This window comes from Dendrobates tinctorius, unplaced genomic scaffold, assembly GCF_039654945.1.
Source record: "Dendrobates tinctorius isolate UK_male_01 unplaced genomic scaffold, ASM3965494v1 ptg000147l, whole genome shotgun sequence".
In the NCBI taxonomy this organism is placed as follows: Eukaryota; Metazoa; Chordata; class Amphibia; order Anura; family Dendrobatidae; genus Dendrobates; species Dendrobates tinctorius.
In genome coordinates, this window is record NW_027361814.1 from 13,778,526 (window position 1) to 13,797,033 (window position 18,508).

The following is an 18,508-nucleotide window of genomic DNA, read 5'->3' on the forward strand; positions in this document are numbered from 1 at the left end:
CAAACTCAACAAAAGACACCACTGTGTAATAATCCTAATGGCCACCGGGGGCAAAACCAAACTTAAGCACACAGCTTAAGGAAAAAGAGGTTACATGTGCTTTTAACTGTCGTCATCCAACCTGGACCATGACACTAAGCTCCATCCTTTGGCTAAGGGAATCATGCATAAGCTGACCAGTAACAGAGCGATCAACCTATACCCAAAGGAAGTGTGCAACATGGAGAACATCATCAATGATAGTTATAATGGCAAGAACAACAATGTAGTGAATATCTACTGTACTTCTGCTTTTCCTTCTTTCTCTTCGTAGTGAAGGCTTGTCTGAAAGATATTCAATAATTTTCACTCCTTTCAGCAACATAACTGACTCTATTGCAAATCTTTCCATGAGCACCAAGTAGAGCCCAACTGCTACCATTTTTATTCAATATTGTATGATTGTTTCTGTTAAATGGAGGTCTAGCTCTTGAGATCCTTCTTGGAAAAATGAATCTTGGCAAATTGCCCGGTCTACAATCCTCTAAGACCAGCCCTGCAAGTGCTGTTTGCATCACTGTGACACATGATCTAAAAATGTACATGCTACGTTAATCCAAACTTAATTGCTGCAATTGATTACTTACTTGTGGCGATTTGCCTGCCTCCAACAGTGCTATTGTAACATATGTGGAAAGGGACACATCGTCTTCAACGCCCCCCTGTAACATATGTATTACTTTGCATAAGAACCGAGGACATACTGATATGTGGATACATATTCTGTATTAACCCTTTAAAAACATATAATACAGTGAAGTGCCTTCTTCCTCTTAAGTCTACAGTGTTGGCACACATGGCAATATGGAATAGACTCAAGGGTCATAACGTAAGTCAATCTTTTTCTCCCACAGAAATAAAATTTAATAGAAAAGTCACCAAAAAAGGAATTAAAATTCCCTTCCAAAATTCAGGAATTAACACAGCAAAAAAGAGCAACAGTATTTTTCTACTCAGGATGCAGCAAACCCATATAATAAAGATGGCGGCAACACAGGTGCAAAATACTGATGAGACATTCACTCACAACCTACCAGTTCATAGAGAGAGTGATTGCTTATTATTAATATGGCGCACAAAAAAGTCTTGTATGATCATACCTTCATGGAGGTTTGGAACAGTTTGCCCACATTTCGGAAGCAGCCGGTATAAAATCGGTTTCTTGTTAACCAAGCGTAGGAGGCATTGAGGTGAGCGTCATCAATAAAAATGTGAGGTTTTGACTTACTAAACGTCTTCACAACAAAAGCAGTCAGCCTTAAAAAAATCAAAGATGATGGTAAGTAAAGACGTGATTGATATTAGAGCTGCTCTTACATTTGGTGCCCCATGCCCTGTAGGTGCCCCTTCATATGGTTTACTGTCATGCAGTTTACAAGCAATAATACATTGTTTAATATCATCAGCAGCAAATTGTTATCGATAATTGTTAGCACTGTCACACAATGTGAAAGTAAGTAACACAATACCATGCTCATGTAATACTAACATACACTGCAATGACCACTAGTGTTATGTTCCGTGTTCATTTTACACTGCAAGAGCCAGAACATCAGTTAAGCTGGGTAATTCCTTACAATGGGTGGTAGAAACCTCCTATATGGGGGTATATTTAACAGTGCTCAAGTATCCAAAACAAACAGTGCCCAATTATAAGTCATAATTGGTGCCCATATTCCAATACCAAATATTGACTAAATAATATTGCTATATAGATACATAAACAACAATATAATACAAGAGTGCAACCACTCTGCAAATCTCTTCACTGGCTCCCATTCCCTCAGCGTATCCAATTCAAATTACTAATACGGACCTACAAGGCCATCTATAACCTGTCTCCCCCATATGTCTCGGAACTAATCTCCCGATACCTTCCCTCACGTAATCTCCGGTCCTCTCAAGACCTCCTTCTCTCCTCCACACTTATTCGCTCCTCACCCATCCGCCTCCAAGACTTCTCCCAAATAGCCCTCATCCTCTGGAATTCTTTGCCCCAACACGTCCGACTATCAACCACAATCGGATCCTTCAGATGGAACCTGAAAACCCATCTCTTCAGGAAAGCTTACAGCCTGCAATGAGCCCCGCTACCTCCTCACCACTACTGGAGCTACCGCCTCACCATCACTGGAGCTGCTGCAATCCCCCAACCTACTGTCTCTTTCCCCACCATCCTGTAGAATGTAAGCCCGAAAGGGTGTAGGGTCGGTGAGCCGAGCTGGGGGGTGGTCCCTCGATATACCGTGCAGTGATGTCATTCTCCGCAAGGAGAAATGATACTTCTTTGATATCGGTCAGACGCCTCTCTCACAGCCAAACCAGATCTCCCACTTTGCACTGATGAGGGGCAGTACCCCGAAACACAGTGTCTGCAAATGGAGATTCTGGCTTGGCTTTTATCCTAAGTCATGTAACTAGGCTCGTTAAAGGGTCAACATTGACTTTTAGGATTGCTACCTCCAATAGGTGGCACTAGAGTTCTAGTCCTCTTCCTCTCTGAAGAGACAATTTACATAATTAGCATATTTCCCAGAGGAGCATTGCGGCTTTAAGTCTCCTCACCTGGACATGCTTAGCATGTCATTCTCCACAAGGAGAAATGATACTTCTTGGATATCGGTCAGACGCCTCTCTCACAGCCAAACCAGATCTCCCACTTTGCACTGATGAGGGGCAGTACCCCGAAACACAGTGTCTGCAAATGGAGATTCTGGCTTGGCTTTTATCCTAAGTCATGTAACTAGGCTCGTTAAAGGGTCAACATTGACTTTTAGGATTGCTACCTCCAATAGGTGGCATTAGAGTTCTAGTCCTCTTCCTCTCTGAAGAGACAATTTGCATAATTAGAATATTTCCCAGAGGAGTATTGCGGCTTTAAGTCTCCTCACCTGGACATGCTTAACATGTCATTCTCCGCAAGGACAAATGATACTTCTTGGTGACGTACAGACACATGATGAGGCAAGTTTCGGGTACAACAGGTCCAAGTTTATTCTCTGGCCGTCCACCTGACGGCCTCCGGAGTACACCGCACTTCAATTCAGCTTACTCCACTTCACTTATCGGCCCCCCGTTTCCAGGGCCGCTTCCCGCACACCGTACTTTACACCGGGGACGTACATTTACGCACTGTCCCCTCTTCACTCTTCGCCGCTCCTGTCAGGTCCGTCACTGTGGCCGCCTTAGGCCCGTAAACCAACAGCACTTCTACTGATCAGTCGTCTCTCTCTCTGTACGGTATGCTTTACCTCGGTGCCTCGTCTATACTGCGGTACTCTGGTGTCAGGACCACCCCCCTGACTTTCTCTCTCCTCAGTCCCCCTGGTTCGGTTTTCTTCACAGTGCACAAACTGTCGTAGTCCTCCTGTCACTGGAGCTCCCTCTGGGGACTGGAACTTTCTGGAACCCTCCTGTCAAATTTATACCATTCCCGGTTCCCTGTAACTCCGCCCCCCATGACCAACGGTTTCCTAAGCCCTAAGCTGATGTCAAGTCCTTTACTCACACTCCTCCCTGCCCTCTAATGGTCAACCCAAGGTACTGCACGTCCACTACACTTTCTCAGCTGTTTCCCCACTGTAGTAACTGACACCTGTCTAAACTGTGCAAACCTTCCTTTCTCTATTCTGACAAGTCTGTCCGTCCGTCAGGTCACCTTCCCTACAAGGGCAGGGTCCTCTCTCCCCTCTATATCAGTCTGTGATTGTTAGTTTGTTTACTGTAAGTGATATCTGTAATTTGTATGTAACCCCTTCTCCTGTACAGCACCATGGAATCAATGGTGCTTTATAAATAAATAATAATAACCACTGTAATACAAGCACAGCATCATTGTAGCAGTGCCATATAGATAGCAGCTCTATACATAAAGTAATCCATAATTAGTGTTGTATGATGTAGATATAAAACCACAATACCAAAAAGATTGTATGCCCCTAACAAGGGCTTTAACGCATTGAGGACACACAACGCTTGTCATGATCACAGATGGCAAAAGGTGGTTTGTGGCCCCACTGTGCCACAGGGCCTAGAAAGGGGCATAGATAAGTGGCTACCTGGTGTTCACTAGGGCTCCTGATGGTGGAGACAGACTGGACTGCAGGTAGCTGCCAGGTATCACTAATAGACAGGCACCGTACTGCAGCTGATGATAGCAGCGGTCATGTTCGCTGACACAAGAAGACGTGACTGAGGTCAATGACAAGCAGGACTGATGGACTGTACTGATAACTGGGATATTGAAGATAGATTCTTGTTCAACTCCAGAAAACATTTCTAGAGTTGATGCACTAGGACCAGGGACAACGAGCACAGGACTGGTTGCATCGGGACCAGGAGACCAGGAATAGGTACAGCAGACGCGGATTCAAGATTAGGATACCTCCGAAGTGGTCAGAGGAACACGGACAAACTATAATAGGCTAATGGGAACACAGGATATGGGAATAATTTTAACAGACTAAGGATGGTGGACCTAGTAACATATAGTTACACCAACATCACGAAGACTAAACTATCGGCGTTAATCAGACACATCCCATTTGGGGAGGGTGCCTTTTATACAAGATGCCTCCCAGCTATTGGCTGGGAGACAACTTTCAGTTGATTATTTTAACTAAATGCTTTCCAGCTATTATGGTGGGGTATGTTACCATATGTGGGCTGCCCCTTTAAGAGCAGGGTAACACATTGTGGCATGTACAGGGGAGGAGGAAGAAGTGGATGAGGATGGTACTTCTGCCGGGGAGGTGATTAAGCCGGCGTCCCAGTATGGTTGGAGAAGGGGAACTATGCGGAGGCTCCGGCAGACATTATGCCTCTAAGATTTGAAAATTATCAATTTAGCTTTACTAATTTCCAACTCTTCCAGAATATTTGTAAGGAACAAGACCGAACTGCGGGTACCTGCGCTGTGCCGGGTCTGAAACTGTCAGGGCTGCGCCTAGTGTTGCCGGGGTGAAAGAATAGGAGACCGGACAGGTCCCATGACCTGGTGAGAGGGAGCGTGGCTAGGCGGGGAGTTGAACAGAGAGCGCGGGAAAAGGCAGTGAGTTTCCCGCCGGCAGCGTGAGCAGGATCAGAGAAGCGCCAGGCTCTGCTGAGTGAGAGACAGGGTGCGCACAAGCCGTGGCAGTGGTCAGGCGAGCGCTCAAGACAGACTGTGAGTGAGCAGGGCACCAAACGCCCGGCAAGTGAGAGGACTGCACCCGTGCAGAGAAGCGGGTGCATAGTACAGGCCTCCGAGGTGCGTTTTCCTTTGCCGACAGACATGCAGCAGCAGCATGCCACGTGTTGGAAAGAGACCCCTGCAACTCCCTTCGCTCCGGCTGCACAGATTTATGGACTAGGGGCTCAACGGATAAAACCAGTGACCATCTATTGCCACCAGAAGCTGGATTGTGATTCTCTGGGATTCATCTAAGTGACTGTGCCAGCTGTTGCTGACATCATCATCTTCATCTGATTGGATTTCTACAAGGACCCGAGAGGATAACCATAAGTGCCATTTGCATAACAGACTTTAGTGCCAACCGTTGGTTTACCCTCCTGTTGTTTTCATTGTTTAAAGTCATTAGCTCCCTGCGAGGAGGCCTTTACCAATTTCCTGTTCCTTGTTAACCCATTAAACTACCTTGTTAGACAGCCTTGTTCTGCCATCCCAGCGTTACTGCATTACCGCACCTGCTTACATACTCACCACATATTTCCTTCATGGTCATCTTTACCATATGCACTGTAGGATCCGTCTTGACGTTTATACCCCAGCTGCCTCTGGTACCCTGAACAACAACAAGAATACTCCAGGAAATTGCAAATAAAACAAAACATTTTTTTTTCTTAAATTTGTGATCAGAACGTGAACTTGTCCTACCCTAATAGGCTTACTAGGAGTCTGAGACATTCCTACATTTCCTCTCTGGCATTCTGCAACAAAACTGATGTCACCCTAGTAAAGCACACATCTCCGAACCCAAGGATCCCGAATCTGTGGCTCAGGAGTCACATGTGGCTTTCGGGCAATTGATGCATGGCTCATGGCCATGCGCCAGCTTGGAACATTATTACCAAATGATGCCTTTTTTTCTGCATCCCAGTGCAGAAGAGCAAATCTGGAGGTGCATATGAGAATGGTTGGATAAATTAAGTACTGCAAGTGCTAGGCTGGAGATAGATTTATACTGCCAGATAGAGGAGATGCTTGAAGCTGGAAATGATTATGTTGTGAGAGAAATAGGATTCGAGAATACCAAATGGGGGTACAACAGAAACCCATGGATGCAAGTTTACTGCCTCAATGTGTTTTCTGTGGGGAAGCTTACAGTAGACTGTCATTATACCGATAATGGAGGCTCTGGGTATCACTACTCTGGGGGAAGTGGGAGCAAGATGTTATTACTTGAGGGGATTCTGGTTGTGACTGTCGACCCTCTCTGATCTGAAAGTGGCTCTCAAGTTCAGAAATATTGGAGACCATGGCCGTAATCTATAGTCAAGACTAAGAACCATTTTTGTAACTGCTTGTGGCTTCATGGGTTGAACTTCCCTAACCTATTCTCGTCGACACATTGCCTGTGACTGATGAGATCTGAGCTAGTAAGTGATGTAATTTAATTCAAAGCTATAGGACAGGATAACAGAAATTGGAGGAGAATGAAGAACTGTCTTCAGTCGTGTAACACAAGAACACAAGTCATATTCAGATCTGTATCTCAACTTAAATTGATGAACTATGAAATCCTTCACGTCTCACCTTTCTTCATGAAGTTGGTAGCTTTACTCTTAATTTCACTAGTCAGCTGATTAGTCTTTTCCAGATATTGCAGTACAAAAATATTTGGCGCAAAGCGAACCATGTTTTGTTCACCACAACCAAAAGGCATGGCCAGAAGATGGTCTATGTGCTCCAGGGTTGTACCCATCATATCTCCTATAGGAAAAAAAAGAATCAACAGTGACCAAAACATATTAAAACTAATAGAAAATGTGTATTATGGAATCATTTAAAAAGTAAATTAGAAAATATGTAATTCCGTTTTAGGGAAGAAAGAAAAGACTTGGTTCATTTTTAAAAGCAAAGTATAAAGCAAAGATTAAAACCTGGGTTGCCAACCATCCTGAAATTCCAGCACAGTCTGCAAAAATACAGTCATGGCCAAAAGTATTGACACCCCTGAAATTCTGTCAGATAATATTCAGTTTCTTCCTGAAAATGATTGCAAACACAAATTCTTTGGTATTATTATCTTCATTTAATTTGTCTTAAATTAAAAAACACAAAAGAGAATGAAGCAAAAAGCAAAACATTGATCATTTCACACAAAACTCCAAAAATGGGCCGGACAAAAGTATTGGCACCCTCAGCCTAATACTTGGTTGCACAACCTTTAGCCAAAATAACTGCGACCAACCGCTTCCGGTAACCATCAATGAGTTTCTTACAATGCTCTGCTGGAATTTTAGACCATTCTTCTTTGGCAAACTACTCCAGGTCCCTGATATTTGAAGGGTGCCTTCTCCAAAGTGCCATTTTTAGATCTCTCCACAGGTGTTCTATGGGATTCAGGTCTGGACTCCTTGCTGGCCACCTTAGAAGTCTCCAGTGCTTTCTCTCAAACCATTTTCTAGTGCTTTTTGAAGTGTGTTTTGGGTTATTGTCCTGCTGGAAGACCCATGACCTCTGAGGTAGACCCAGCTTTCTCACACTGGCCCTAAATTATGCTGCAAAATTTGTTGGTAATCTTCTGACTTCATAATGCCATGCACACGGTCAAGCAGTCCAGTGCCAGAGGCAGCAAAGCAACCCCAAAACATCAGGGAACCTCCGCCATGTTTAACTGTAGGGACCGTGTACTTTTCTTTGAATGCCTCTTTTTTCTCCTGTAAACTCTATGTTGATGCTTTTGCCCTAAAAGCTCTACTTTTGTCTCATCTGACCAAAGAACATTCTTCCAAAATGTTTTAGGCTTTTTCAGGTAAGTTTTGGCAAACTCCAGCCTGGCTTTTTTATGTCTCGGGGTAAGAAGTGGAGTCTTCCTGGGTCTCCTACCATACAGTCCCTTTTCATTCAGATGCCGACGGATAGCACGGGTTGACACCGTTGTACCCTCGGACTGCAGGGCAGCTTGAACTTGTTTGGATGTTAGTGGAGGTTCTTTATCCAACATCCGCACAATCTTGCGTTGAAATCTCTTGTCAATTTTTCTTTTCCATCCACATCTAGGGAGGTTAGCCACAGTGCCATGGGCTTTAAACTTCTTGATGACACTGCGCACGGTAGACACAGGAACATTCAGGTCTTTGGAGATGGACTTGTTGCCTTGACATTGCTCATGCTTCCTCACAATTTGGTTTCTCAAGACCTCAGACAGTTCTTTGGTCTTCTTTCTTTTCTCCATGCTCAATGTGGTACACACAAGGACACAGGACAGAGGTTGAGTCAACTTTAATCCATGTCAACTGGCTGCAAGTGTGATTTAGTTATTGCCAACACCTGTTAGGTGCCACAGGTAAGTTACAGGTGCTGTTAATTACACAAATTAGAGAAGCATCACATGATTTTTCGCACAGTGCCAATACTTTTGTCCACCCTCTTTTTTTATGTTTGGTGTGGAATTATATCCAATTTGGCTTTAGGACAATTCTTTTTGTGTTTTTTCATTTAAGACAAATTAAATGAAGATAATAATACCAATGAATTTGTGTTTGCAATCATTTTCAGGAAGAAACTGAGCATTATCTGACAGAATTGCAGGGGTGTCAATACTTTTGGCCATGACTGTAGGTTACTTTTATGCCCTGTCCACAAAAAAATTGATGGTGTACGTGTAGAAATTTATGAAGAATATTGTAACTATGACTGTAAATTATAGCATTTAAGAGTTCATATAGAATGCAGTTGATATCTTAATGATGATAATGATTTAGAATTGGTTTGGTTTTACAACGTGTCCAATGGTTTCACAATGTGTCCTTAAAAAATATTGTCTGCTCATGATTTTTGGATAAGCTGTCCAGAAAAAAGAAACCCCACTTAAGACTGCTATTGTAAAAAAATATATACGAAACAAGGTAGAAGAATAAAAATGGGTAGAAGTTGATAATGATCATTTTCAGTAATATTTTAGCCACTAATAAAATATGTAAATTTCAGTGAAATAATTAAAATTCGTAGAAATAAAAGCGAGCTCATAATGAAAATCTGAACTTATGTTTTAATGCACATTATTTTAATACAATAATATGTTGTTTCTGATTTTACATACCACTGCATATATTTAGAATTCTTCACAAAAGAAAGTTAAAGGGGTTGTTCCCTTACAGAAACCTTTTGGTATAAGCTTCGGTTATATAAAAAACCCTGACTATTAATTAACCTCCGTGATGCCAATGCTCTTGTCTGTGTTGGTTGTATGCAGAACTGACATCACATCGACAGCACTGCAACTAATCAGTGAACTCAGGGGCTCATCATGTCTGCAAAGAGGAATAACAGAGACTCTCACAGTAGTGGAGAGCCGGCTCTGGACCCAGGGAGGGTAAGTAATGCTCAGTCATTTTTTTTAAACTTCCAATGTTTATATCCAAAAGTTTTCTGAAAGGAGAAACCCCCTTCAAAGTGAACTCTTAGTCCAATTTATGTAGCTAAACCAAGGTCAAAGCTCAATACTATGCTATGCTGATTAAATACGCATAATATATCAAAAATGCAAAAATGACTTTTAAAAACAGCCATGTGTCTATCTTTTCAGTCTGATGTTCAGTGCTACAAAGAGGACCATTCAATGGGCAGGACTGGAGTTCTGCATTCAATTCCCACCAAGGACGACATCTGCAAGGAGATTGTATGTTCTCCCCATGTTTGCGTAAGTTTCATCCAGGTTCTCCGATTTCCTCTCAGACTCCAAAGACATACTGATAGGGAATCTACATGTGAGCCCCAATGGGCATAACTATATTACTGTATGTAAAGCGCTGTGGAATTAATGGGTGAGTAAAATATATTTTGTACATGTCCTTACTGCTAGCACACCACTAATCTTTAATTTATGCTCCAGCTTATTTTAAGGTGGACCTATAATACAGCTCAATAATGGAAAGCTTTTCTTACCCACGACAGTCACATAAGCTCTCTCCGAATCTTTAAGAATATTCACAGGTATTGTTAAAGAGATCTTTTCAGTTTTAGAATTTTCTATAGAAGAAAGACATAGAAAAAGTAGAAGTTAAAGGAGCATTATGTGTCATACTAAATCTCTTTTTTCAATGGTAAAATAATGCAACGCTTACCTTGTTCTGCTTGGATGCAGATCATAGCGCTATGAGACTTCTCCACCAAAACTCCACCTGGCTATAGACCCAAAGAAAGGATGAAATTTTATGGTTAGTTGGTCACATGTCATACTGGTGATTACTGAATCCCTACTTTCCCTCCCAAAAGCCACAATAAACTTTGAAGGATTATTACTTTTTCAAAAGTATATGCCATATATGACAGGTTGCACTTAAAAGATTTCCAAAAGGTGGGGGAATGAGGGTCTCACCGTAATAATTAGTGGCTTTATCACTGTGTCAACATTTCCCTGTTTAGGAACAAGGGGAACCTCATTATTACACAGATCTGGGGTGTTCACAGCCTCGGTCCTCACAGTGATGTTCACTTCACCTAGAAGATGTTATGAGACACAATTAGAAATCTTGAAATATTACAGTTTTCAAATGTATCATTTTACAATTTGGTTGATACTTTCTGCTTCGTAGAGTTCATCTGTGATCTTTTGCATACAGAATGGAAAATTAAAAAAGTTCTGAGTCTCGAGGAGAGGACATTCATAATCCTAATAGGCAGGGGCGGACCTAACCGCCTGTACAGCTGGTTCATTGCACAGGGGCCCCAGGGGAGAGGGGGGCCCCTCCAGCCTCCAGCACCACATGGCTAATTATTCATGCAAATTAGCCATGTGGACTTGTGGAGCGTGAGCACCACAGAGCCAGCAAGGAGGAGAGGAGCGCAGTCCCCCTGCAGGAGGCAACGGGAGGGGTCTCACTCCTCCTGAGGCTGCGTGCCAGCGCAGCCCAGGGCAGAGGAGCCAGCCCTGAGGGCTGAGGTGAGAGATCATCAGAGATCAGCCAGCAGCATCAGTGCCGTGGGTGAGGAGAGGAGGGAAGACAGACTGTCTGACTGTCACTCACACTGCCTGCCCTGTGGCGCCGGCCAGACGGTGGCTGCAGTTCAGCCGCAGGTCAGTGTGTGACATAACGTGTCTGTCTGAGTCTGTGTGGCCGTGCTCTGCCCTGCCCATAGCAGCAGCTCAGTCAGGAGGAATGTGCGGAGTGCAGACACTGTGACTGGAGAGTGGAGTGTACACAGTGTGGATCCTCTTGATCTGGACTCTGGCCTGCTCAGCCTGCCTGCACAAGGTTAGAGTACCGGAGCCGAGCAGGACTGAGGGACTGGGACCGAGGCGGCAGGCATGATTTTCGGGGGCTCCTTGGGTGGGGGAGAAAACTGAAGCATGGCAGGCATGATTTTGGGGGACTCCGTCCTGGGGGAGAACTGAAGCATGATGGCCTGGCTGCTCATGAATGGGGGGCCCCTGGCCTTGGGAGAAGCATGGCCTGGCTGCTCATGAATGGGGGAGCTCTGCCCTGGGGAGAAGCATGGCCTTGCCTGCTCATGAATGGGGGGCCCCTGGGGAGAAGCATGGCTGCTCATGAATGGGGGGGCCCCTGGCCTGGGGAGAAGCATGGCATTGGCTGCTCATGAATGGGGGGGCCCTGGCCTGGGGAAAAGCATGACATTGGCTTCTCATGAATGGGGGGGCCCCTGGGGAGAAGCATGGCTGCTCATGAATGGGGGGCCCTGGGGGAGATGCTTGGCTGCTCATGAATGGGGGGCCCCTGGCCTGGGGAGAAGCATGTCCTTGGCTGCTCATGAATGGGGAGCCCTGGGGGAGATGCTTGGCTGCTCATGAATGTTGGGCCCCTGGGAGAGATGCTTGGCTGCTCATGAATGGGGCGGCTCATGGGGGGAGAAGAAACCTGAATCAGGCGGTCCACATAGGTGGAGAAGCAGAATAAACTGGGGGGGGCCACATGGGGAGAAGCAGAATAAACTGGGGTTGCCACATAGTGCGAGAAGCACTATGGCAAAAGTAGACTGCATTTGGGGGAGAGCATTATGAAACAAAGGGAAACGGGGGTGCCTATACATATTACCTGGAGGCTGTCTTGGGCTATATATATTATTTAGAGGCTATGCTGGGCTGTATATATTACCTGAAGGCTATGCTGGACTGTATCTATTACCTTAAAGCTATGCTGAATTGTATATATTACCTGGAGTGGAGGCTATGCTGGCCTGTATATATCACCTGGAGGCTGTGGTGGGCTGTATATATTACCTGAAGGCCGATAGAGAATGAATAGGGCTTGTCGGATCGGTCCCACAAGTCGCCCGTTATGCGGCAGAGGTGCGGAAGTCTGCCGGATCTGCTGCTAGTGGGGGGGGGGGCCCGAAAAATTTCTTGCACAGGGGCCCACTACAGTCTGTGTCCGCCCCTGCTAATTGGTCATATGCTCAGGTGTTTTCTTCAGATAAATGAATTTTTTTTTGTCTTCTAGGTCCCATAAAGTATTGGAATCACTGAATAGAATATGGAAATGGAATATGATTTATATTATTTCTTTCCATTGGGAAATAGAGGAAAGCGAGGAATTAATGGACACCATGATGCTATCTTGTATTCTGGCACACTCATGCCGAGGTACAGAATGATACATAAGTCTTGATTTCCAACGTACCGTAAATATTATTTTATCTTTGCAGATATTGCAATTTTTTTATATTTAAGTTCACGGTTAAAAATGTTGCAATATGTCAGTCGATATCCATTGCAGATTTAAAACAAGCAAAAAAGAAGCAACAACTGCTAAACAATTGTTTTTTTTGCCTTATCCATTTCAGCCAACGTTTCACCTAATTTAGTAGAGTTCATACTTTACCCAGTTTGGCAGCTTTAACATTCCAGCTAAATATTTTACTTTCATCCGCACACAGACAGCTGCTGTACTGACATTGGGGGCATGCCTCCAGTTCTAGCTCAACAGAAGGTAATAAAGTGGTTTGGACCTGCCCAAAAAAGGATCAGAGAGTATCTATTATTTCATCATGTCTGCATTGTACAAACAATTGGTATCTTGAGATAACAAAACAAAATTCAAAAAGGTAGAAAACTGTAAGGTCATCAGAACCATAAGTATAATATAAGCGTAAGACAATACTCAAGCGCATGGGTGTCAAGCAATGAAGACATACCGTAACTTTTATTAATATGTTCATGCCACGGCCAATTTCCATTGTTTCCATTTTTGTCTTTTCCTTCCCTTCTTCCAAGAGCCATAACATTTTTATTTTTTTCATCCACATTCTTTGCGAGATGAGTTGTATGTACTCTTGAATGACACCATTTCTATATTATGATGTGATGCATTGGAAGGAAAGCAGGAAAAAATTCCAAGTGCATTGAAATTGCAATAAAAGTGAAAGTCCACAATTGTTTTTTTTTTTATTTATTTACCACATTCATTATGTGGTAAAACTGACCTGGCAATATGATTTTCTAGGTCAGTATGATTATACCGATACTGAACCTACATATTTTTTTATTTAAGTGGTGAAACTATTTTAGGAAATTTATAAATTTTTTTGCTCGTGTCCCCATTTTACAAGACCCGTAACATTTTCATTTATCAGGATCAGGGGCTGTGAGATGGCTTGTTTTTCTGCACCCTGAGCGGATATTTTTACTGATGCAAAAAAGCATAATTGTGGTGTTTTGATTCTTTTGTTGTTACACCATTTACAGGTCAGACTTTTATGAATGCAGCAATACCAAAAATATGTATCTTTTATTGCTTTATTTTTAACAGGGCAAAAAGTTGGTGATTTTAATTTTTTTAATTTTTTTTCAGATTTTTAAGCACATATTTTTCACTTTTTGTTACTCCCCTTAGGGGACTTAAACCTTCGATCATACAATCGCTTGTACTTTACATAGCAATGATGATGTACTGCTATGCATGGTGAAAATCATGGTCTCCTATGAGCAGAGAACTGTCATGACAAGCACAGAGGTTTTCAGCAGATCCTCAGCTGTCATGGCATACCATCGGCGCCCCGAGATTACATAACTGGTGCACTGATGGGCAGGTGGACTGTCGCGCCCCCTGCAGGCGCACATTACATGTCGCTGTCAGAGATTGACAGAGGTGGTTAACAGGATAACACCATTGACCAAGCTCCGCTCCACCTGCGGCTGTTAAAGGCAGATGATATATGAATAATTCAGCCACCATCTGTTGGGAAGGATGCCGGTTCGCATATGATGTAACTGTATGTCATATATTGGGATGGGGCTAAAAAAGAAATAAAAATAAAGAGGAAATGAAAGCACTTCAACACTTGTAATGAAACCATCAAGAACAGAGGCATAACCGTGTAAGAGAAAATCTCTAGAATTGTTTTATAATGAGAGATAGGCAGACACCTGGATGTTCAGATCTTGGGGGTTCGGCCACACAGTTACAAAAAGTTCCGGTTCGGGTGCCAGAACAGTACCTGGACCCCATTCAATTGAATGGGGGGCCTGAAAATCCAGTGTTTGCTACTCTGTAATGTGCATGACAGCACGGCAAACACCGCTTCTGATCGGCCAAGAAATCATCTGTGCCCGTCAGCGAGTCATGGTTCCCACGCTGTCAAAAGACAGCAGAAGCACTCAGTTGTGATCGGAGGTATGAAGCTTACTAGTGATGAGCAAACGTGCTCGCCACTACTCGTTACTCTCCCGAGTATCACAGTACTCAGTGTACTCGGCGAGCACCGAGGATTTCCCGGATTACTCGACGGGAACTCGGGTCTCCACCCAGCTTTTTTGGTGGACTTTAGAGACCCAATCACGCTGCAGGGATTGGCTGCCAGGCAATGAAATGCCGCATCCATCTTTGTTGTGGTCGTGCAGTGATTGGCTGGGGGCACAGCATCATCAGGGGTATAAGAGACCGGACGTAACCCTGCTCGGTGCATTGAGATAGTGTAGGGAGAGCTGCTGCTGATATAGGGTCAGTATTGGGGATTTATTAGTTAATGTGGGGTCTACCATCCTAAACTACTCAAATCCAACTAAACCAACAGTCCTTCTAAGGACTAATTCCGGAGTATATAGATTCCAGTGTTAGATAGGCAGGGTAGTGTACGTCGCTCTATACACATCAGTGCAAGGCATGCAGGCACTGTATGTGTGTATATAGATCATTGCATACATCAAGAGGGTCCATTCCTTTCCTGTGTTCTGGCGCTGCTGCTACCTGTAGGATATATTGGGCGTATATAGCTAGCTCCAGGTGTAATTAGAATACAGGCCACACATTTTTTGTTGTGGTATCTCCTTGCAGGCTCATATCTGTGCATGCTCAAAGTTTGGCCAGTTTACGGCGGTTTTCTTTTTTTGTCCTGGCTGTCACTGTAAATACAGCAGTTTTTAGCAAAAAAAAAAAAAATACAGCCCACAAATTTGTCGTAGTGGTATCTCCGTGGAGCTCATATCTGTGTGTGCTCAAAGTTTGGCCAGTTTACAGCAGTTTTCTTTTTTTTTTTGCCCTGGGTGAAACTGTACTTATATACAGCACTATTTAGCAAAAAAAAATAAAAAAAAACAAAAAAAACCATTTGTTGTAGTGGTATCTCCGTTCCGGCTCATATCTGTGCATGCTCAAAGTTTGGCCAGTTTAGGCTGGTTTTCCTTTTTGTCCGGGGTGTCACAGTACTGATATACAGCACTAGTTAGCCCAAAAAAAAACAGGGCACACATTTGTCGTAGTGGTATATCTGTGGCAGCTCATATCTGTATGTGCTCAAAGTTTGGGCAGTTTACAACAGTTTTCTTTTTTTGTCCGGGGTGAAACTGTACTTACATACAGCACTATTTAGCCAAAACCCCCCCAAAAAAAACAAACATTTGTTGTAGTGGTATCTCTGTGAAGCTCATATCTGTGCGTGCTCAAAGTTTGGCAAGTTTAGGCAGTTTTTTTTTGTTCCTGGGTGAAACTGTACTTATATACACCACTATTTAGCAAAAAAAAACATTTGTCGTAGTGGTATCTCCGTGAGCTCATATCTGTGTGTGCTCAAAGTTTAGCCAGTTTGGGCCGATTTTTTTTTTTTTTTTTTTGTTCTAGGAGAAACTGTACTTATATATAACACTAGTTAGTCAAAACAAAAAAAAAAAAACTTTTCGTAGTAGTATCTCCGTGCAGCTCATATCTGTGCGTGCTCAAAGTTTGGTTAGTTTAGGCCGGTTTTCCTTTTTTTGTCCTGGGTGTCATAGTACTGATATACAGCACTAGTTAGTCCAAAAATAAAAAAAAAACAGGGCACACATTTGTCGTAGTGGTATTGCTGTGTCAGCTGATATCTGTGCGTGCTCAAAGTTTGGCCAGTTTTGGCCAGTTTTTTTGCAGTCTGTTAACATAATTATTAAATTTGATAAGGCCAAAAACATTTTTACCTTAAGTCCAGATAGGTAAAAGTGTGGTTTTCAAGCACACCTATCACATACAATTTGCCTCCAAAATCACCCTTTTGTAGTGAACATGTATAATATTCTAGTCCATTTACAATGGGCAAGGCGCGTGGCAAGGGACGGGAAAGTGGATGTGATGGTGATGGTGCAGGCCGAGGCCTAGGGCAAGCTGAAATTGGCCCACCAAAAACACCTACATCTTCTCGCTGGACCTTAGTATCCGAAGTCCTAGGGGACTGCGGCAAGACAGCACTATTGAAGCCCGAGCAGTGTTGGTTGGATAGCGGATAATACTTACAGTTACTTATCCACCACCACCAGCACCCTGTCTTTAACACAGTAAAGTCACAGTAGCCATGAATCTGGACCGCATATTCCTTACCCTGATCCTCCTTCCTCCCACCATGCTGAGTGCCCTGAGGCAACTAATCCCACACTCGGACACTTCGAAGAGCTGTTCAGTTTTCCATTTTGGAGATTCGTGCCTCTCTCCCGGTCCACTTGAAGCGGGGCAAGATGATATTCCATGTAACGATGCACAAATCTTTGAGCAGCCACGGTCACAAGAGGTGGATGATGATGAGACACAATTGCAGGAAAGTCAGGAGGAGGCCCAGGGTGGGGAAGTGGAAGATGAGGTGGTGGATGATGTAGTGACAGACCCAACCTGGCAGGGGGACAGGCAGAGAGAGGACAGCAGCACACAGGGGGAGGTAGGCGTCGCATCACTTCAGGCAGGAAATGTTAGGCGTCGGATTCCTGCAGCTGCACAGCAGGAATCCAGAGCCATACATCCAGCGGTCTCCCATTCCTTTCCGACCGCTCAGGGACCTGCACAGCAATCTCGGTCATCCAGGTGCCCTGCTCAGACCAGCTCTCTGGGTCTGGATGTTGCTGCCACCTCTGGACCAGCAATGGTAGCGCAACCTGCTTTGGAGGATTCCACTCCAGAGGCTAAATCCTCTCGCCGCGCTACTGGGCATGCCCACGAGACGATCTCCCAGTGGAGATCGGGGGTCACGTGCTCAGGTCCTTGTCCTGATCTGATTGGCCCATCCCAGAGGCCTGGAAGGTCCTGGAAGTGCATGGCTATAAAAGGCCCGCATGGCTGCTCGCCCATGCGCTGGTATAGATATTATTTGCTAGATGTGTGAATGGTGACGGATGTATGATTCTGGTGACTGACTCATTTGAAACCCCTACCCTTGGATATTGCGCATGTGGATAGGGAATTAGAGGATAGTCAGCGCCAGTCAGTGGCATGCCATACGCCACTGTGCCTACCGCACCGCTACACTAGCGTCCGATGGTGTCATGCCTCACGGCACTATCGTACAGCGGCAGTAGTTGCCGTCGCGCTGCACTTAGCAGCACTTACTGGCGTCCGCGGTAGCGACGCCGTACATACGGTAGGTCAAGACGGACACCGACCTCTGCCTTGGGCCATGACCTGTGACCATATACCGTGTGTGGATGCCAGATGAGACCTGTGAAGCTAACAGGCTCGGTGTTTATGCTTTACTGATACTAAAGCGCCTCTGAGTTTAACAGAGTCCGCTCTGCGCACCTTGGGTGATGTTTAGCCCGAGCGCAGTATACTGCCATATAGCGAGTCTGCCATTACATAGCAGCGGTTGTTACACCTACTGCACGGTGGACCCCGGGTGGCGAACGCACTTCCTATTATTTATTTTTAGTGCGTTCCACCGTCCCTAACAGGAAGAAGCAGTGTGGTGGCTGCAGACAGAAGGCGTGCAACCATTCCCTGTAACACCAACCTGATGGAAGTTGCCAGTCCAACAGTCTTCCTGAGTCTGGTTATTTTCTAAAGACTCTGCCGATAACCCTAAACAGGCCATTTGCAACACCTGTCATGCCAGCATCAG

At 44.3% G+C, this 18,508-nt stretch overlaps 1 protein-coding gene across 2 annotated transcripts in view; it reads right to left on the bottom strand.

Moving 5' to 3' along the window:
- LOC141049742 (alpha-2-macroglobulin-like protein 1) overlaps nucleotides 1-18,508 on the bottom strand; it is a 215,348-nt gene that overhangs the window by 84,190 nt on the left and 112,650 nt on the right. For both annotated transcript variants that reach the window (XM_073546464.1, XM_073546465.1), the window contains exons 20-27: nucleotides 13,045-13,171; nucleotides 10,584-10,705; nucleotides 10,330-10,390; nucleotides 10,151-10,234; nucleotides 6,794-6,970; nucleotides 5,741-5,822; nucleotides 1,140-1,296; nucleotides 627-701 (exon numbers count right to left, since the gene is read on the bottom strand). In XM_073546464.1, coding sequence (XP_073402565.1) covers nucleotides 627-701; nucleotides 1,140-1,296; nucleotides 5,741-5,822; nucleotides 6,794-6,970; nucleotides 10,151-10,234; nucleotides 10,330-10,390; nucleotides 10,584-10,705; nucleotides 13,045-13,171 — 885 coding nt within the window. The remainder of the gene's footprint in view (nucleotides 1-626; nucleotides 702-1,139; nucleotides 1,297-5,740; nucleotides 5,823-6,793; nucleotides 6,971-10,150; nucleotides 10,235-10,329; nucleotides 10,391-10,583; nucleotides 10,706-13,044; nucleotides 13,172-18,508) is intronic.